Below are 22,770 nucleotides of genomic sequence, written 5' to 3' on the forward strand. Positions count from 1 at the left end.
ATAAATAAACCTGGCTGTTTGTGTAATCGCTAATTACGTAAAATGGCTCAAGAAAGACTTACAGTCGAATTTTAGGATGCTCCCCTGAGACTTATTGCTTGGCGTTTTCCCACCACCGTCCCTGCTGCAGATAAGAAGGACAAGCCGAAGAGAACATGCCACGTGTGCAGATAGACCAGCATCGGCAAGCAGCAGTGCCGGGACACAATGTGCAGGGATTGTGCCGTTCCGCTTTGTGTGTCCAACTGCTTTCACGCCTTTATTACCATCAAAGATTTATGAGGAAACTTGTGTACAGTTACTAACTTTTACCTAATATATACTCTTACTGAGGAAAACCCTACAAGTCAAAGGGTTAAAAGCTTTGAAAAATATACAATATTTTCAGGAAAATATTAAAGTTTCCCTTTTTGCCATATTTTTGAGTCGCTCATATATAAATTTCAAAAATTAAATTTGTATATTGTGATCTGATAAGCAGGTAACTACTACAACTAGTTTGCAGTTTGGGGAAATTGTTCAGTGCTAGACTTTGAGGTTAGAAGGCTACATCTGGCAAGTCTGTTATAATCGTCATTACGGTGCAATAAATAGTTTTTTGGTAATAAGTTCTGAGAAGCATAAAAAGTTACTATTGTTACAATCTTCTTGGTTGTTAAAAAAACTCACTTCATGAAACAAAACTCAAAAGTTTGTGGTTTTCAGTTGGCCAATGAAGATATGGATGCCACTCACTCTTCCTTATCGCCCAGTCCAAAGTTCGACAGAAGCAACAAACCCAAGCCTGCACCCACGTATGAGAGTTACACTCCCAGGAACGCTGACAATGACATTGTCTACCTTGCCAACAACAAAAATGTGAGTACAATAAAACTGCAATAGCAGACAATAACTATTAATGTTTTTTAAATTAAGGAGAGATTTAATTCATATCTTCAAATGGGTTACCCTTTACTATTCAATGTGTCTTTTCAGACATACATTGAAAACAACATAACACATTCTGCTGGATGTTTCACCTGGTAAAAACTATTGTGCTTATTAGAGTGGTCAGATTTAGCCTGTGTGTTAATCTGCGCTACAACTTTTGTTAGAATGTCCTAGAGACCTGATTTTTCTTAGATTCATATGTTTCTTGAACCAAGGAAGAACTCAGTTGATTTTGGGGTCAAGAGCTTAAAGGCATTTGTCTGTCTGTTTGTCTGTTCACCAGTACGATAATTTTTGGTTTCGGAAGGTAAAAGGACAATCTATCCATTTTTGTGTTACTCTTTCACAGTTATGTCCTGTCATGTCCTTTGATACTTTGTTGTATCTGTTTATTGGTACAATATAACCCAATTTCAACAAATCATCTGTTATAAGTAAACAGTTGTGTAAAGTGGAAAATATTAAATAAAAATATCAACTAACAAATGGAAAACAGAAAATGAAACGGAGGGATTACAAACTGTCTCATGGGAAAGAGGAAATCCATCCACTCTTGTAATGTAAAATATTGAATGCAAACCAAATTTATAAATTGGGTAGCAAGCACTCCAAGAGGTCTTACTTTTGTATTCAGTTTTAAACATTTTCTTAACTGTTCTAATACAAATAGATACACAAACAGTTAAATTTTCTCAAAAGTTGTTTCTCTCTTTTTATTTTTATATAACAGGAGAGTCTGGCCCCCTTTTTAGTTTCATTCTGCCTGTCCTTATTGGTCACTGGGCCATATCAGAAACAGAACAAGCAGAATAAGGAATAGAGTTGTTAATACAGTACAAGGTTTAGGTAAAAGGTATTTTCTTACCATCCACATCCTGTCCTAAGGTGTGTGTGTGTTGCAGCGAAAATCTGCTGCTTCTACGCACGAACTCCTTAGCTGAAGAGACGAATCGAAGTCGAAACAGAAAATCCACAAATATGTCAAGAGCGTTAGCTCAAAGAATAAGTTTGCATTGACACACAATCCAAAAGAGTTTTGGCTGTCACGGAGTAACGCATCCCAAAAGGGTAACCGATCTCTTTGTGACAAAGCCTTGTCGCCTGGACACCATCTTTGACTTTGTGACAAAGCTTTGTCGCCTGGACAAAGTGTCTTGCAAAATGGGGAAATGATTTATGACCCAGTTTGCGTATGATCCTGTTTTCGTTCTATTTTTGGAACTCATCAGCATGGTGAAGTAGCCATGGAATTTGGAAAGCCTTGAACAGCTGGTGCTGCAACACACACACCTTAGGACAGGATGTGGATGGTAAGAAAATACCTTTTACCTAAACTAAACCCGCATGCCTTACCGTCTTTGACTTTGTAAAAAAAGTACAAGGTCTATGGTACTGAAAAAAGTGCTAAGTTCATAGACAACATTTGAACCCGTACTATCTCTAACTCAAATCCAAAGTCTGACATCTTAGACTAAGTACCCATAGGGCTGTTCCAAACATGTACTATGTTGGATTTAAAGAATAAATTCATAATTGAATCTTTGTAAAATTCCTTTTAAGAGCCGGTAATCTAAACCAACTCATTAATGTGGTGTAGGGTTAAATTTATTACTTCCTCATGTAATTAATGGAGTATCAGTTGTGTGTTTACTTTTAATTTGATTTAAAATTGAATTGGAACAGTTTAATAAATTATATTATTAATCCTACCTCTCAACATGATTTACAAAAATGATAGATTTAACTAGCTGTGTAATGAACAAGCTGTAGTAAGGTTACGGCGCAGAAGCACAAAGAGCAGATTTACACTATACTGCCCGGTGCCACTGTGTACTTACCTTGTGTATCAGACATAATGGTTTATGTGGCAGCTATGTCACAAATTCAAATTGAAAACATCAATTGCTTTGATACAGCAATTGTAAATTCCTGAAAGTATGTTATATATTTTTGTCTTATAAAGTGTCATCTGAAGTCATTATTTCTCTTGGTTTTTTGGGTTATGTCAATAAAGATCAGAACCTCATACTACCAGTTTGTTATCTTGAATCTGTTGATCTGACCATGTTTTAAATGAATTAATTGTTTTAGTGATTGTAAAACTAATTATAGGATGCATATAAATTTACTAACTTAGTACTATTTTAAAAGAGTTAAATTAGGCTAATACTAATAATAGATTGACAACATGTTTTTTCCTATCACCAAATTACTAAATTCTTTTCTTCTGTTTTTATGTAGATTTCATACAATGTAATTTGATACTACATTTAAAAGATAAAATTAAGGGGGTGGTTCTTTAATCAAATATTTAAAAATATTGGGATGAGAAATAAAAATAATATGTTAATATTAATTTATGAGAATAAATATAATATTCTTGTGGGGTGATAGATAGTATCTTGAAGGCCTCAATCTATGGAGTGGTTATTTAAGCTGTGCCATTTATTATTTTTAATTTTGAAAAGTTCATTAACTTTTAGCTTGATTAAAAGTCTACTATTAAGTGGTCATGTCTAGCTGGTTTTTGTAAACTGAGTATCTGCACTAAAGTTACAGTATTTTATTGAAATGATTGGTTTCCTCATTCTTTATCATAATTAAATTCTATACAAATAAGATACAATATTTTTAATACCAGTACAATTTTATTGCTAAGTTAAAGATGCATGTTTAATAAGTACATGAACATTTTTTAACTATAGTTTTTGTGTATAAAAACTGTTTTTTGCATTTGTATTGATGGCTCTACCGAATATACATATAATCTTTTACATCAAATCAAACGTTTTAAAAGTGACATACACAACAATAAATAAATTCAAAGTCTGTACCTTCATAACCACTGCCTAATTACATTTGCCAACTTCGGATTGAGTAATATCTTTATTCCATGTTCACAAAATGAACAATATAAAACTAGTGGTACACAGACCAAACAAACTTAACTGTACTTAACCTTGTGTGTTAACATAAGCATCACCAAACTGATATTTTTCTTCCAATTATTTTATTGATTGACTTGTTATGTTTTTCACTGTTGCCAATATGGCAAAACTACTGCTGTGAAAACAGAATGACCAAAGATAAAGGAACTGTCATTATTTATTATCGGCCATAATATAAAATTACTATCAATGTACAGTTTAGCGTAAATTCTGTGTAAAACAGCATAAAACACTAACCATGTAAGCAAAATACAACAGGAACTGTCTGAAGTAAATTCCACTGCTATTTAGTGGTTGAATTTTGAACTACATTGCATAAAACGTTGGCAAGAAGACCTTGCTTTTAATAATTGAGATAGTGATGTATAAATGAAAATAGGCTGCATATCAAACAAAATGAGTGGTCTTGTATGTGTTGATAAGGGATTTGAATGTCGTAACCACTCAATGAGTATGTTCTTAGACCTGTCCAAAGCACTCGACTGCGTTGATCACGGTACACTGCTTGACAAACTTGAGTCTCACTTTATTCGAGGCGTGCCTCTTAAATGGCTTAGCTCGTTTCTAACTCACAGATCTCAAGTTATTCAGATATCTAGTAAGTCGTCCAAACAAATAGAACTGAGTTACGGAGTCCCTCAGGGATCCATCCTCAGTCCTATGCTTTTCCTGCTTTACGTCAATGATCTAAAATCATCGCTTCTGCATGGAAAATTAGTGCAGTTTGCCGATGATACCACTCTCTTTTTCTATGCAACATCAAGTGAAGTGTTAGAACAACAGGCTTTTTTTGCCATCAACAACTGTGTCCAATACTTTCACAGCCTCAATCTTACAACAAACTCTTCAAAAACCAACGTTTTGAATTTTGCCTTGCGCACTGCAGGCAACCAGTGTGGGCCTACCATTTTGTTAGATGCTTGTTAGATCTTGGTATCACAAGCATTCTATAATGCAGGTGAGTTTTTGGTATTCGACTGGGAGACTGCCCAATTAGAAGACAGACCCGCTGTACTAAGTGGGTAGCATTGACGATGGATAAAAGGGGCGTAACTGTAAAATTGTATGTGTGAGTATGTATTGTTGTATGAATGTTTGAAATTTAAAAAACCCATGACGTTTGCCATACATTGTAAATATTGTCGTTGCAATAAAAAAGATTTTATTTGATTTAATAATTAAATTAAAATACCTCCTTGAATAATTTTCACCAAAGATTTGGAGCAGTACCAATAATTGTGCCTTAATGTAAGCATTGTTAAATCAAGAATTGCAAGAAGGAATGTGAAGCTGGAATTGGAAAATATTAAACAGGCCATAAGCCCTTATCATCTACAAGCTAGTCATAAGTTTTCATAAGCCCTATACAGGGTAGGTGTATACCACACTATGTGTCATGTAACAGGCTGCTGATATTGCTTGCAAAATATCAAATCTATAGCCCATTTTATTCTTGAGATGTCCTGCGGACAGATCAACAAACATACATCAATCAATTTGTACATCACCCTGGCAGACAAAAGAGAAATTTTGTCAGCCTCCTGAATGATAGGCTTTAATAATGTTTAGCCAAATTCCATGCACAATCATAGAACACTCATTCCTACTGTAAAAATGAAGTTTCAAGCAAATTTATAAGTTTGCAGATGAAATCTTTGCCGAGATGTCTTGCCACATGATGGATTCACATTTGTGTTCATTTAGTTAGTTTTCATAGCAGTACTACAAATGGGCCATCAAACAAAAATAAAAATTGAGTATCTGTGATGATATTAGTCTATCTGTATTTGTGACACTATTCTGACTGTATTTATAATATTACAGCTTTGAATAAAGATCTATGACTATGACTATGACTACTCAAATAATAAAAGTTTCAATGAGCTAGGGAGTGTATAACAACACAAGAGTGTGCTAAAATCTATTCTTGTCATCAATTTAAAACATTGACTATCCACTCTATTGTTTTTATTTCTGTTACCTCTATGAATAAAAATGACACATTGAAATCTTATATGATTGTACTCAGTTTGTTTACAATTTTGTTTCAAGAATCAAGAATCTTTATTTCCAAAGTACATTACAATCGTTCACACAAAAATTACATAAAAAAGTAGATAAAAGTACAATGGATAGGCAACTCTGAGCTATTAGCTGAGTTGAGGTTGCCATCACTAGTTAATTTAAGGCAGATGGACCTGGCATCTCCTCTTTCAGAGTAAAATATACATAATTAGAGTAATGAATAAACCATACAAATATTTAATACAAAGCACACAATTAAGTTGTATTTCATAATGAAATGCAATACATTACATTACCACAACAAATAAAAAATAATTAAATTACTACATAAATTCACATACATACAAATACATATACAAATACACACATACATACAAATACACCATATAAACATAAATTTACAAACACATACATTACTGAAACATATAACACACATACAAACACACTACAAAGATACTTAGACACAATAGATAAAGATATAACCATTACACACTCATACAATAAAACAAGTCTTCAACAAAATATCTAATTTATGAGCCGCTCTACATCAACAATTGTAAAAAGCATTTCAAACTTCATATGAATGCACCCAATGTTTTCGATGAGGACACATCGAAAGATAGAGCTTCGGAGCTAGGAATGTATAAAAACGTTTGTAAACTTCTAATTTAGGAAAAAGAATAGTTACTCGGTTTAAAATTTGTAACCTAATCGAGTGAACATTTACATTTCCCAGTGTGTGGCCGCCTCTTGAGAAAAATATCCTGAGTACCCTATAAATGTACAAATATCTAAGCGGAAGTATTCCAAGCTGAATATAAAGAGGAAAAGAAGAATCACGCCTGTTTATTACAACTAAACGAATCAATGCAGTAAAGACCTGAATATCTTCAAGATGATTACCTTTGGAAGAAATGGTGTTACTCCCACCCTTATTGGAACTGTAAAAAAACTCCACTCTATATTGAAGCCATAGATTCCATGGTAAACTTCATCCCAGACTTCAGAACTACTGATTGGGAAATTCAATAGCGTAAAATAATTCAGTAGGGAAAAGCTAGCAAACATTTCAATACAGATGACAAAATTGTAACTAAGAAAGATAATTCTTTGGAAGTTTTCCAACAGATAGTTAACCAAATGATAAACTTAACCAATAGGGACAGAATCAAAATATTTACAGGCGGGTCTAAAACAAGGAAAGGTACAGGCGCAGCAATTTTGATACCACAAATGAATATGGAAAAGAAATATAAACTTTCACCAAATGCGTTGATTTATACAGCTGAGCTTTTTGCTCTGTACAAGTGCTCTCAGCTGTGACATATTAATTTGCAGTGATTCTCTTTCTGCCATCAAATCACTACAAAGTACATATGATGGCATAATAGAAGATAGCATGTCCCTAGAAAAAATCAAAACTGTGTAGACTCCAATAACAGAATAACCTTTCAGTGTATACCTAGCCATGTAGGTTTGAAATATGATGAAATGGTTCACAAGATTGCAAAAGAGGCAGTGGTGAATGGAATATCTGTTTAAGACATGGCCCTTCCACTATCTGACCTCAAATCGTTTCAAAAAAGGAATATACTTGAAGGAAAAGCAACTTGTTACTAAATACAACAAAGGCCAGATGGTATAGGAGTTACAACCTATCAGTCCTTTACTGCCAGGGTACTTAGCTGATGGGAAATAGTAAATATATTCAGACTAAGAATAGGAAATGTCACAGTGAACAAGACTCTTCATCAAATGAAATTTTATATCATTCCTCTGTGCATAAATTGCACTGCAGGAGTGAATGGGACTACAGAGCATCTACTAATAAAATGCCCACAATTTGACTTTGCAAGGAACTCATGTTTCCAACAAATTAGGAGAATACCGGATGACGATACCTCAGTAAAACTAAAAAAAATTTTATCCAGTTTTGACACAACATTATATAAGGAAATAAATCGATTTCTGACAACCATAAAAAATATATAGCCTAATCGAGGGAGAATGATTGAAGGCAATCACAGAGGAAATCAGTGCATAAGTTTTATTAAGTGAAAATTGACTTTATGGTGTAATTCCAAGTCAGCCGTAAGGTATTTAGGTAATAAAAAAAATGTAAAAAATTGTTGTTTATTTTGCTATTTTATCATTACCATCATAGTTACCCATAAGACCAATGTAAAAATATTTGTTATACACAGACAGACAGAAATTAAATATTTCCAGCCTCTCAACTAATAGGCTTCGCTAACCAAGCTCAGCCAATGACATAAGAGGTAATTTAAAATAAAGAATGTACTTTTAACAGAGAGAATTAAAGATTATTATATATTGATTGATGTAAGTAAATATTTGATTGAAATGATGATAAGAATTAATCCTAATAAATTATAAATACGAAGGTGCCTTTGTATATTTGTTTTGTTTTCATGCGTAAACTACTCAACTGATTGTACAGTAATTTTTCATGGAATGTCCTTACAGTTCCTGGAATGAATATAGAAAATGATGTAATCTAAAAATGTATGTTGTATGTTTTAATAGTTCAATTGTATTCTAATCTTGGAAATCCCTCTGGGCTACGCCCACCCCTCCCCCCACTGGACTTTAAAGTTGCGAAAAATTTCATCTGGGTCTCTAAAGTTGTGTAATATTAATTGAATGAGCCTGTCAAATGTAATCAACTGTTCTGTATAAATATTGTTTGTTATTTTCAATTTGTTTACATTTATAGTGAGTTAATGGTCTAAACAGTAACCATAATTTTCCACACTGTTTTAGATTACAGCGATTAGATAAGTACTAATCTACCATATAAAATGTTCTAAAAAATAAGAAGGTCAGAATTTAACTCTGAAAACTCCCTTTGAAGCAGTTGAAAAGAAATATGCTAAATGAAAATTTGCTGGACTGTTTTTTTTTTAACTAATATACTAATTCAAGCTCTAATTATTGTCAAATATTTAAAAAAATTTTTGCCGTACATTTAAGGACTGATATAAAACCCATTTAAGTTCTCTGTTGATAGAAGTAGGCTTCTCTGATCTGCAATATATATTTTTTTGATCGGAAAACAAAACAAATTCAACTATGGAACAAAACATACTAAGAACAATGTAAATTACAATGGTCATAACAATAAACTTTTTGATGTATTTTCTTGATTGTAGCAAGAAGGCTAACTCAACATTTGCATCGGAAATATATAATTCACTCGAACAAGAAGTGCTCGTAGAGGTGCAAAACCTAAGAAATTGCATGCAAAGCCACGGGTAACTGCTAGTAATTATTAAATAATATAAAGCATAAAGTAAGAAATTATTATATTAAACTATCATTTGTTATAAATTGAAGAACTAACAATATATGTCACATCTTTATGTGACATTCACAGGAATTGGTATATAAGTTGCATAATTGGTAGATTTACTATGGGAACTACTGTGGAGGTAGCTTGGTGAAACTATGTGTAATGAATTAAGAATACACCAGCACTTAAAACTAATCTTTGCTGATAAGGCTATATGGAAACAGATGAATAAGTAATTTGATGTTGTGGAGCTTACATTGATGCCACATCTTATGTCTCTCTCTCTCAGACGTGCAACCCACTTGTAACATCATTACATAATATTTTCCTACAAGTGTTTAAACTTTGTCACCTAAATTTTTTGCTAAATTATTAGGAAAATGTTATGATTAAATTAGGTTATTTATTGCTTTTTATACAAATTTTGTGTGTGTGTGCGCACGTGTGTGTACATATGTGTGTGCACACGTGTGCGAGCATACATATGTATGTTTCCTTTTTAAGGGATGTTATAACAGTTAATTAAAACCATTCACATACTAACACAGAGCTAGCTGATCTGTAATGACATCACGCTTTTAAATAATCATCTAATTTATTTGTTGTGTAATAACATGTGTCTAATGATTTAAAATTGCAAAATATGTTATATGCACATAATAAGAGATTGGACAAGGTGGTTGTGCAAGCAGTGGGGTGTGACTCTACCTACATTTTGACAATTGTTTCAGACCTGTTTAGGCTTCACTAGACAGTGAAGGCTACTTGTAATTTTCTTTTATCAAGTTTGTGAAATATATTATCTCATTATATTTATTGTTAGCATTGGTTTTGTAACTCTTAAGTTTCACTTGTCAGTTTTCGTGTTTATGTTTTGTTTTGTTAAATTTATTGTTACAGTATACACATTTTTTAATTTGTAAATTTTTAGATTTAAAAAATGTTAACATAAAAATTATCAAACTAAGTAATGTTTAAATTTTCACTTCTTAACATAAATGATTAAATATTGAAAAATATAAAGCCCCGACAATGTAGCGAACATTAATTTTCAAGTAGCTTCAGTTTAGTTATGTCGTTATAGAGGGGAATAAATCTGTTCATTGATATTTTTATTTTTATTTATATGAATGCAAGAAGATTAATTCGGATAAAATAAAAACTGTTTTCTTGTTGTTCATTAAATTTCCTATGCAAATAAGGTAAAATTAATCGCATTTGATTTGAGAAAGTAAAAAGATTTCTTTCAATAAATATTTTTTTTGCTATTTTTTTCTATATACATAAACATAAAAATAACGTATGATTAAAATATATTTTTTAATTACATTAATATGTAGCCTGATTTTCAGTTATTGAGAAAAATATATTCATTTTATATGAAAGACAACCTTATTCTTCTATAGACAAACTATACTAATTGTTAACCAGTAATATAATTCTTGAAGTGGTGTGTTTATAGAATTGTTCACAAATTTTGTATTAAACACAAGCAGTGACATATAATGTAGTAGTGTTACGCACTGCTGTAGTAATAAGCTTATGACACAACAGGCCCACTTGCATTATTGTATTAAGATGCAGCAGTTTTGGAGGGGGTTGCTCATGTTCTCCCATGTGACTGCTACCAGCACATGTGCGTCTGGCTGAGCTGTCAGTTGTCACACCTTTTCACACTTCCTGGACAGAAAGCTTCAGTTTCTTTCTGAGTAAAATGTTCCAGATTTAAGAAATTAAGTTGATCACCTTGCAGTTTTAATACAACAAATTTATAAATAATTAGCTGGGTACCTTAAACAACACAGTATTCATTTTTTTTTTCATTACTTAACAATGTTATTTTATAGTATATTTAATATTTGTATGTTTTAAAATACATTCATTACAGCTGGATAAATAATATTTCTGTACGTTTTATATTTTATTTTCAATAATAGGATGAATGATGTATTGTATATATGATGAAATTCTTATTGTTTACAAAATCACATAATACCATTTATTATAATGTTTATACAGTGCCTTACAAGAAAACCTGATACAAGAAAGCGGATTTATTTGCTATGTCTGTTACTGCCAGAGGGGGTTCCTGTTTATCAGTCGGAAAAGAATTAGAATTCATAATCCACAGTGACTTAAAATATTTAAATGTGGTTCATAGCTATGAGGGATCATTTATATAACTTACAAACATAATAGTATTTTTATTTCAATTTACAGCATTCCAGGTTACGCAGTCAATAAAATTGTTTTAGATTAGTTTAAAAATGTATTAGAAAAGTTACAAAAAGAATGAAGAATAAAGCATATTTTTATTGCTTCTGATATTAACATTATTATGATGTGAACTTACAAGTCATCACAAAAAATGTTAGAGATTCGTGATTGTTATGGGTTCAAAATACATTTTTTTGAACCTACTCGGGTCACTACGCAGTCCAGTACCTTCATTTATAATATCTTTTACAAATATGAAAACAAGTGTCGAATACGATTGATACTGAGGTTCTGGATGTTTGTATTCAAATCGTAAAGCTCTTATTATTGATTTTCATATGCATCTTTGCCATATGTCTCTATGAAAAACATTGTAGAGACAGAACTTGATTGTTTGCGGGATTGGTTCACTGTCAATGAGCTCTCCATGAATAGGTCCAAGACCCAAGTAATTGAATTTAAAACAGTGAATTCTAATCCTAATAGTATCTTCAAATCTTTAAACTCTAATAGAATTGAAATATCAGACCAAAAAATCAGTAACATTTCTTGGTACTTAAATTGATCATAAATGAAATTGGTATTCGCATATTTCAAATTTAACAAAAAAACTTTCTTTCATAATTTTTTTAAGAATCCATAAATAGACAACATTAAAAACTCTATTTCGTTTTTACCACGCTTATTTCTCCTCACATATGAATTATGGTTTATCAGTATGTCTCTAGACATGCCTCCGGTGCCCATTGCAAAACCAGTTTCATCAATCTGGTAGTTTTAGTATGCTAATAAGAATATGTCCTATTTTCAAAATAATTAATTGACTAATAAGTTTCAATTGCTGTTTTATTTATTTTATTATACTCTAGTTATTTATCGTTTTTACTTGACATATTTTAATTTATTGTTCTACTTTATTGGTTTATTTAATATAATTTTTAATGTATCATATTATTCTCAAATTGTTTTTCATTTATTATACTTATTTTTATTTAATTTTAATCTATATTTTAAGGATTTGAATGCAGGTTAGCATTTTAAGTCTCATGACAAATCACTTATAATCTTATATCAGTATAATCTAAAATATTCAAACATATTAACAAGTGCTGTGTGCACATAACAACTGTCAAAATACTTTATGAAATAATTATGCTAGGTTTTGCAACTTTTGTAAGACTTATTATTTTGACCTAAAGAAAAACAATAATGCAAGCTGAGATTTTCTACAAGTTCAAATAACATATCTATTGCATTAAAGCAGTGAATTGTGCTACTAACATCCCTACGGACATTGTTACATAATAATGATATTCGTACTCAATGGAAATTAATAAGCCTGTTTAAATATTTTTTCCAGAAACATTATTCAATTCAATAAAACGAAGTCAACCCTCAGTGGTTTAACACCTTCAGGCCCACATGAGTTTTCTTGATAATGGTATTTATACTTACTGTAGAGTAACACAGATGCCTGCGTCTGAAAGTTTTAAATACAAAAACATAGAGCAACCTCTATGGTAAAATACTAAAATATATTAATTTTGAAAGGGAGTGTTACAGGCATGTAACAAATTTCAATTTTTCAATACTCAAGTTTTAAATATTTTCTGGAAAGTTTCTGGTGACATTTGTTAAATTCTGGGATGTGTTTGGGTTGACATTACAATTTTGAAGTTTAACTAACAAGCCATGAGCCCAGCAGTCTGTGCATTGAGTAGTCTGGGGCATTGCATAGGCAACACGCCTCTAATGTTTTATATGCTACGTGCCATTCGCCAAGCCATATATGTAATGCATGCTCACAATTTCTTCATCGTGAAACCACAATTACAGTTTGATTTCTGGCAACCTGTTGTTTCTGTTTTATACCAAGTTGCATGCGGCTACTTAACTTCACTTAATTACCTCTTCAAAGTAATTTAATTAGGATAAACCACAATCACTAATCACAGATAAGAGATGATTTATAGGAAATAGCTTTCACTGGAGTTAATCAGATATCATGTTTTAGTGAAGTACACATTTTTAGACAAATTGAGTGAACAAAGATTATTTGCGTAATAATATGCTTAAACTACCTCAGCACGTTTAAAGAAGGAAAAAAAATTAATTTAGAATTGTATAATATTAATTAAATGTAGAATATGCAATAAGTAATTACCAGATTAAGATTAATAAAGCATTAGAACTAGTCATGATTAAGCATTAAAGAAACAACAACAGTTTAAATTATTTTAGTAAATAATGAAAAAAAATTATTATTTAAATAGGCAGTGAAGAAATTCTTGCATATATTGAATCATTTTACAGGATGTTATACAGGAAGTAGGAACAGAGACTAAATTAAGTTAACTAAAATAAAATTGTTGGAATGTTTAATAATGACTAAAATAAATAAATAAAAATAGTGTGACATTGCTGCTTGTAAACTATATATATATATATATATATCTAATATGAGTCTTCTCTTCAGATTCTTCTCAGGGATTCTCTTCATTTCTTCTGGCAGACAGTTGTAGAAGGCAGCTCCTCGATAAGATGGTTTCTTCTCGAATAGACAGAGATGATGAGTGTCGAGTGTGAAGTTGTGCCGATGCCTTGTGTTGTATGTGTGGTGGTCTCCTAATCTGGCTCGGCCTATTTTTACTGCATGCATTACTGTTTCAAGAATATAGAGTGCAGTGACTGATCCTGAGCTCCTTGAAGGCTTCTCTACATGTCTCTTGCGGTCTTAGTCCTTTCAGTGTTCTTATGGCTCTTTTCTGAATTACCAATACTCTTTGGAGGTTTGAAGCGCTTGTCCCACCCCAGGCCACTAAACCATATCTTAGGTGGGTTTCAAATAAAGAGTAGTAGGCTATGATGGCTGTTCTGTTATCACTGACCTGCTTTAGCCTTCGTATAGCATAGAGACCCATGTTCAGTTTTTTACAAAGTTGGGTCACATGAGGTGTCCATGAGAGATTGTTGTCAAGGACTATGCCTAGATATTTATTCGAGTTTAGTGTTGTTAGTTCTGGAAGGCCTTGGTAGTCATTGGGAAGTGATGTGTATATCAGTTGATAGGTTTTACTTTCATTCAGGACCAGATCATTTTGAAGGCAGTACTGTTTTGCCATGTTGTATGCCACATAGGAGTTTATTTCAAGCTCTTGTCGATTTTTGGTGGCAACAAGTAGTGCTGTGTCATCAGCAAACATCACTGTCTCACAAAACTCTGAAAGGTAACTTGGAAAATCATTGGTGAGGAGTATATAAAGTACAGGGCCAAGGACAGATCCTTGTGGTCCTCCTCTTTTCATTGGGAGGGTTTCAGATTTTACTGTGAGAAGGGTGTTGTTATCCTTGTAGCTGAGCTCAACCAATTGTTTCCTATTGCTGAGATAACTTGTGAACCAACTGGCTTCTTTTCCAATTATCCCAAGTGCTTTGAGCTTTCCAATTAACAGGTTGTGGTCCAGGCAGTCGAATGCCTTGCTGAAATCGAGCATGACACTTGTTGCAACACATCCCTGGTCTAGTTTATCAATAATGTATTCAATTAGTTGTACTACTGCAGTTGTTGTTGATCTGTTCTTGATAAATCCATGTTGTCTAGAGGTCAGGAGGTTGTGTTGCTGCAGATGTGCTATAAGTCTGTTCAATATTACTCGCTCTAGGATCTTAGAAAAATTTGATATCAGAGATATTGGTCGATAGTTAACAGCGTCATTTATTTGGCCACTTTTGTACTTGGGATAGACTTTAGCCACTTTTAGACTGTTAGGGAAAATTCCTTCGTCCAGAGATTTGTTTATAAGAGTTGTCAGTGGGGTTAAAAGTTCACTTTTACAATGTTTAATTAGCTTTGAAGAAATGTCGTCCTCTCCAGCAGATGTTTTAGCTTTCATGGAGTCAATAATTGTTCCTATTTCTTCTTCAGTAGTGTTGTGGTGCTGCAAGTTAGTAACAAAGTGAGCCTGAATAATATTAGTATATACAACTACCCGTGGCTTCACTCGCATTTAAGCTATTAAATAAGCATCGGAGATCAATTGAAGGGTGATATTGAAATCAGTACTATTAAATACAGACTAGTCCTTACACATGAAATTTTGACGGCGCGTGGTCTGCATTTCTGCATTATGAATTCTTCTCGCCTGTGATTGTTCTGGTGTTTCTATCGCTCTCCTAGCTGCCTGCAGCACAGCTTGTCTTTCTGAACGAACTTGTGCCTGAAGAGGCGTTTCGGCTGCTCCCAAAACACTTTGTCGCTGTGCTTGCTGTTGTCTTCTCAGCTTTGTGTGAACCGAAGATTCTTGATTCCGTGCAACTTTTGCTGCACAGGCCCACGACAAATTTTTGGATAGAGCAGATTTCCGCTTCCAAAGCATTTTTAAAGAAGAGTGGAGTAAGAATTGGAATCAGTGAGTAAGATCTAAAATAATGAAATGGCATCGAAACACAAAAATAACACCTAACCTCAAAAATTTAAATAGTTTTACACTGCATGTAATAATGATAGAAGAAAATAACATTAAATATAGAAGAATTCCAAACCACTGAAATTATAGTCAATTGGATGGATGAATTGGATTAGATTAGATGTTAACGTGACCATCGATAATACAGTGTGGCGGTATTACAGTACTCAGGGTTGGAACTTTATTACTGGAATGCTAGATGGCGTTGAATTAGCTAGATTTTTAGTTTTTTTTTACAAAAATGTTTGTTATTGTTTGTAAAAAAATAAATTTTGTTTATTAATAAAAATTATCTTATGTTAATTCTAATACCTCCTAGAATATGTGTACAAAGTTTCATGATGATCGGTTAAGTAGTTTTCATGTAAAAGCGTAACAAACAAACTTACATTCGAATTTATAATGTTGTAGGGATTTAGTGTTAAGTAAATATTATTTTAATTACATACATATTTTGACTACATCTATTACATTTAATGGGCTTGACAATGAATAAAGATGACTATAATAAGGCAATAGAAGTAAACATTACTGTTTTGTAATTATTGTATATATTATGACTAATTATTATGCATAATAATAATTATATGGAAAACTATGTTAGAAGGTTTGCACGGAAGTAGAACTGACTGAAGTTAAAGAATGAGATTTGCATATTCTTGAGCTATAAATATATTTGTGAGAAAGATGTCAGAAATCAATATGAAACGTCAGCGAACACGTCAAAGTGGACACTTATTATAAGCCACAGCCACCACTTAATAGGATTGTTACAGTTGTTGGGCTATACGACTGGCTAGAGAGATTTGTTAGTAATGCCCTTCCTTGTTTCATTTGGTTCACAAAACCTTGTAATATATTTAGTGTAAAATTGTGACCATTATTAAGTGTCAATAGCATGTACAACTGTAGTCTTATAAATTTTATAGTAATGTTTTATAATTTAAAAGTATTGATTTACAAGTTAAGAAAACTTTTACACATTGACTGCAGAAAACACTATGTGACCAGTCTACACAAGATCGTATCATGATACATTTAAATCACAAAGTATATGCAGCTACAGTAAAGGGGTTGCAAAAGTTGATTATTCACAGTATCATAAAGGAAATCTTTTTTTGTTATATTCTTTCTTATTTTATTCGTAATCATTTATGAAAAATAGTAACTTGAAGGTCTAATTAATAGGGTAGTTGATCATAGACCCACTCTTATAAAACTACTTTTAAGAAAATTTACACAGAACCCTTGCTTATCCAATTAGTAAAAATGTACTGTTTTAATTTGAAACCTTAGAGTGACAAAAACAGTTTATGTTATGTTTTCCTATACAAACTTTGAAATAACATTTTCTTAAAGAGCCTACTAAGAAGAAAAAGGTAAAAAAGGGGAAATAGCCTGCACATCCTCAAGGACTTAGTAATTTAATAAGATACTTGGTAAAGCACGCTAAAGCAACACCAAATATCGAATGACAACTTACTGTATAGTCCATGCTACAATATAGATACCACAATGACAGAAATGACCCCAACCACAGCCAAAGAAATTAAACAAACAATCCGTTCATTGAAAAGTAAAACCTCCTCGGGTTTGGACGAGATTTCATCAAAAATCATAAAATTTTGCGAAGCTGAACTTCTGAAACCAATCCTTCACATCACTAACATATCCTTTATACAGAGCATATTTCCAAAAAACTTAAAACAGGCCAAAGTATACCCTAAATATAAACAAGGAAACAAAGATGAAGCAACAAACTACCGTCCCATTTCACTACTACCAACTGTATCAAAAATAATAGAGAAGATCACTCTTTCTAGACTACTCACTCACCTACAAGACAATAACCTCCTATCCAATAATCAACATGGCTTCAGAAAAGAAAGATCTACATCAACTGCAATAATAGACCTTGTTGAATATATTACAGACAACCTGGAAGAGGGCAACACCATCACTAGTATCTTTTTAGACTTGAGCAAAGCTTTCGACTGTCTTGGCCATAAGCTCATCCTAGCCAAACTACAAACTCTTGGCGTCCAACAGTCAGCCTTAAAATGGTTTGAGAGTTATTTGAACGAAAGATACCAAGTTGTAGAGGTTAAACAGAGAAGAATGGGAGAGACCTGTACTGTTAAATCTGAAAAACTACCTATGACTCGAGGGGTTCCCCAAGGCTCCGTCTTAGGACCAGTGTTATATATTTTATTCACCAATGACCTGCCAATATTCTTGGAAAACTACACAAATTCCATCATGTACGCAGACGATACCGTACTACTCTCAGCCCAGAAGGATGTTGAACAGCTAGAAATAAACTCCTACATCTCATTCAATATGGCCCAACAATATTGCAAATACAATGATCTGGTCTTAAACAGCTTGAAAACTAAACAACTCACTCTAGGAACTAATAAAAACTATGTGTCCGAAATCCCTGGTATTCAAGAAACAGAGGACATGAATTATTTAGGAATAACACTAAATAATACATTGACATGGACAAATCACATTGACAACTTATGCCTGAAGCTAAATTCATCACTCTATGCTTTGCGAAGGACCCATGCAACAAGCACTCTTGAATCTACCAAAATAGCGTACTATGCCCTATTTGAAAGTCATCTCAGGTATGGGATAGCAGCATGGGGGGGCACAACTCAATTTAACCTACTAAAAGTCCTCAAAATTCAGAAGAAAGCAATCCGGTTAATGGGGAAGCTAGGACCTAGAGAAAGCTGCAGAGCTACTTTTAAAGAATTGAATATACTGACAGTGACTTCTCTATATATTCTAGAAACGATATTGTACTGCTTATTAAAAGACTTTCCTCGAAATAGTAATCTTCATGAACATAACACAAGACATGGTCAAGACTTTCCACTACCTCTTCACAGAACAGCTGTATTTGAGAAAAAACCAACCTATGCTGGGAAAAAACTTTTTAATGCTCTGCCAGAAGAAATTAAGAAAATAGGAAACAATCACATTAACATGAAGACTGCAATAAAGAACTGGCTCTTGCAAAGAACCATCTACACAGTGGAGGAATTTTACTTATGGAGACTGACAACTTGACAGAGACAAACATGAACTTTTATATTTTATAACTATGTAAACTTTTTGTTAATTGACGCTACTTGTAATCTTAAAGATTATCAATAAAGAATTTCTGATTTCTGATTTCTGATACCACAATTTGTAACTAATTTAGGCCAAAATTGATACAGATATGATAGTACAATACAGAGTATTCAATTAAATATTTATATATGGCGAGCTTTTATGTCCACACAAAATTTGTATCTCAGTTATATTGAGAAAAATTAATTTTCCAAAAACTATACATATTTAGAAACCACAGTATGCGCAATATTTCAAATTATTGTTAAGATATACAATTTTAAATATTATTACATTGATAGACCATTAATAACTTACAACAGCTATAACTTTGAATGAATTAACCTTAAAAAATATTATTGTATCTCAAATATGATATTACAGAGTAATAGCTACACATAATATTACCTTTCTGTTGACTGAGCGAGAAGGGATATTTTATTGGCATAAAATAGAAATATTTTGTGAGTGGTTTGGGATTCTTATTTTAATGTCCTTTGATGGTGACAAAATTAGGGTTGCTAATTCAAAAATTAGTTTTGTACTCTAAAAAAACTATTTTTAAAAAGTAGAAAAAAGTAGGGCATGTCAATGGAATCTTTTATAAACAATCGCAAGAAAAAATTCACATGGTTTGCTCAAGCAACTTGGAGATCAGTACTACAAAGCTGTCAGTTTCTATGTGGAATCCCATTGTTGAGGAAACTGATTATTCAAAAATTGTCTCACTTCCATGAATGGATGTAACTAAACATATGTAAATGTAAGGAAATAAAATGTAATATTCTAATATATGGATTTCTACGGATCTTTTTATTTTTATAATTCAATAGAACAAAACCATTAGATGAACTGTTTTTGACATTGTTTTAGCAAAAGATTGACAATGTTGATATTGATACAACACTACTCTCGTTTGTTGTCCATGGTTTGATCGAAACTTTTTTTGTTGGCAGTGCATTAATTTCTCGATTTACTAGTACCGGTTTTATAACCTCTGTGATTTTTCTTGCCAATTAAAAATATATAAATATATAATCATACACTACAATCATTTACAAATCACTTAAGGCTAGTCATATTCCGAAGGGCTTTAAAACCAATTAGAACTTTATTGGTTTCAAACTTCAAGGGGTTTAAAAGTTTCTATACACAAGTGTAAGGCAAAAGATCTGATCAAGCAGTATAAACCAGTATATATTGAAAGTATTTTTTTATTTTATTTCTGAGATTATATTAGTTAACTAAAATGTGATTGTCTAAACATATTATTATAAAATTTAAATTGTATAAACACTCTCCCAGTCGAATTACCATGACACGCCTCGGGCACTACAAGGATGAAACGCCAAGGGCCACTCTGTCGCAGAAGAAAACAATTGTGTGCTTATTATTTTAACAACTCTGAACAAAACTATTATATATTATATACATCATTCTCATTGTTATTAAATTTTCTATAATATGATGGTATTTGAAAATTATTAAGCCTATAGGATTATAAAGTAAAATAAATCTAAATGAATACTCATTAGTACAAGAAATGTTTGTTTGTATTGTTAAATTAAAATAAAATTATATGTCTTGTACAAAGAACTGTAATAAAAACACAACAGTATGTCAGTAAAACAGTAGCTGCAGGAGGTTACAAACAGGTCTAGTAATTCTTCAAAATAGGAAAAGAAGTTGGAAGGAACTCTGATAAAAATGGCTAAATCATTATTAATGAAGAAATCGATAAAACATTTCACATATTATTCCTAGATAGCACCAATAGGTATAGAACATGTATTGAACTAGGACAACAGTACTGCCAATAGATATTTCCATTAGCAATTCCAGAAGTAGCCGTATGGAGGCAGCACAAAGCAAAGAGCAATGATAAAGTAGTTGGTGGTGATTGGGCGTTAGGGCCAGGCTCCCTGCCATGGCCATTCTTTATGATTGTCTGGGAGAAAGTTAAAATTATGCTGATAAACACATCCTTTATTTCAATGTGAATAATATTAGAGCTAGGAAAAATGTCAAATGTTAAAGTGTTGTTTGATTTTAAAAGATGTACAAAACTGTATGTTGTGTTAATTTTTTTTTAACCTTAAACATTTTGAATTTTACAACATATGGGCTTGAAGTACAAGCAAAATGATCACGTTACATAATAAAATAATCCTGAAATGTAAGTTTTAAAAGAAGCATAGTCAATAGTCAATAGTCAAACTACTTTATTCTGTAATATGTACAAGGTACAAAGAATAGCGTCACTACAATGAAACTAAATACTAATATTAATTTTAAAATATAAGTAAAAAAAATACAATCGTAACATCTTAACAATTTATCTTCAATTCTTCTTTAAATGAATTAATTGGTTTTTGTATTGAAATATTCCTCAAAAGAATATAGAGACAAATTAGTTAAATAATCTTTGACTTCTTTTTTAAATTTTAACAGATTTGTTTCCATTATAAATTTTGTTGTTAAATTATGTAGATATCTAACACCTCTGTAATATGTTTTCTTTTTGTAAAATTCAAGATTGTGTTGATCGACATGTCTATTAAAACGGGTATTATATGTATGTTTATTGGTTTGTAGTATCGGATCAAAAAATTGTTTTACACAAATTATTGATTCAAATATGTATAAACCATATACTGTCAGAATTCCAAGTTCAGAAAAAATATGTTTAACAGAATCTGTATATCTTAAATTTTTCATGATTCTCAAAGATTTTTTTACCTTTACTCCAATAGTCAACATTTTGTGATGTGTAACAACAATGTGGCTTACAAAAACCATTGAAATGGTGTATAACAATATGTTCACATTTGAAAAACTGAAGAATCTAACTTCAAAACTCTGGCATACTCTCTCTATACTTAAACATTCGTTAAAACATTTTTTACCTTTACTCCAATAGTCAAAATTTTGTGATGTGTAACAACAATGTGGCTTACAAAAACCATTGAAATGGTGTATAACAATATGTTCACATTTGAAAAACTGAAGAATCTAACTTCAAAACTCTGGCATACTCTCTCTATACTTAAACATTCGTTAAAACATTTTTTACCTTTACTCCAATAGTCAAAATTTTGTGATGTGTAACAACAATGTGGCTTACAAAAACCATTGAAATGGTGTATAACAATATGTTCACATTTGAAAAACTGAAGAATCTAACTTCAAAACTCTGGCATACTCTCTCTATACTTAAACATTCGTTAATACATTTTAAAAATATTATCAAGGGTTGGGTTTATTGGAAAAATTTAGTTCACCATTCTAGGATAATCTGTTTTCTCAAAATCAAGTGCAAAAACCTTATATGAAGAACCCTTTATATAAATATTTATAGTAATATTTTTTTATCTATAGAAAAAATTTCAGTAAAATCTTATACTTTTTTTTCAAACAAATGGGCTTTTTATTTTTTTGTACCTAATTGGATTTAGAAGAGAATCAATGAGGGGGTTGGGGTGTGAGAGCAGTGTCGGTCCACGTGAGGTCTGTCAGTCGACAACCTAGGGCTTCCATGTGTAGCAGCAGTCGCCTGTGTCTGTGTCTTGCCATCGCTCCAGCATGGGCCTCATACTGCGGCTACATTTTACATTATTCTTCATATTCAAGAAGGTATCATTTATTCTGTGATGTAATAATCTGTGTATGAATATCTACATTTTTTACAAATCTTCAGTGTACCATAATTCAAGCAATACTATATTAGTTATTTCCCATTTATTAT

General features: G+C 32.0%; 1 protein-coding gene across 1 annotated transcript in view; it reads left to right on the forward strand.

The window, feature by feature from the left end:
- LOC124352672 (ubiquitin carboxyl-terminal hydrolase 8-like) overlaps positions 1–22,770 on the forward strand; it is an 88,062-nt gene that overhangs the window by 45,089 nt on the left and 20,203 nt on the right. The window contains exon 13 of the mRNA XM_046802251.1: positions 706–858. Coding sequence (XP_046658207.1) covers positions 706–858 — 153 coding nt within the window. The remainder of the gene's footprint in view (positions 1–705; positions 859–22,770) is intronic.

Source organism: Homalodisca vitripennis, chromosome 1, assembly GCF_021130785.1.
Source record: "Homalodisca vitripennis isolate AUS2020 chromosome 1, UT_GWSS_2.1, whole genome shotgun sequence".
Lineage (NCBI taxonomy): Eukaryota > Metazoa > Arthropoda > Insecta > Hemiptera > Cicadellidae > Homalodisca > Homalodisca vitripennis.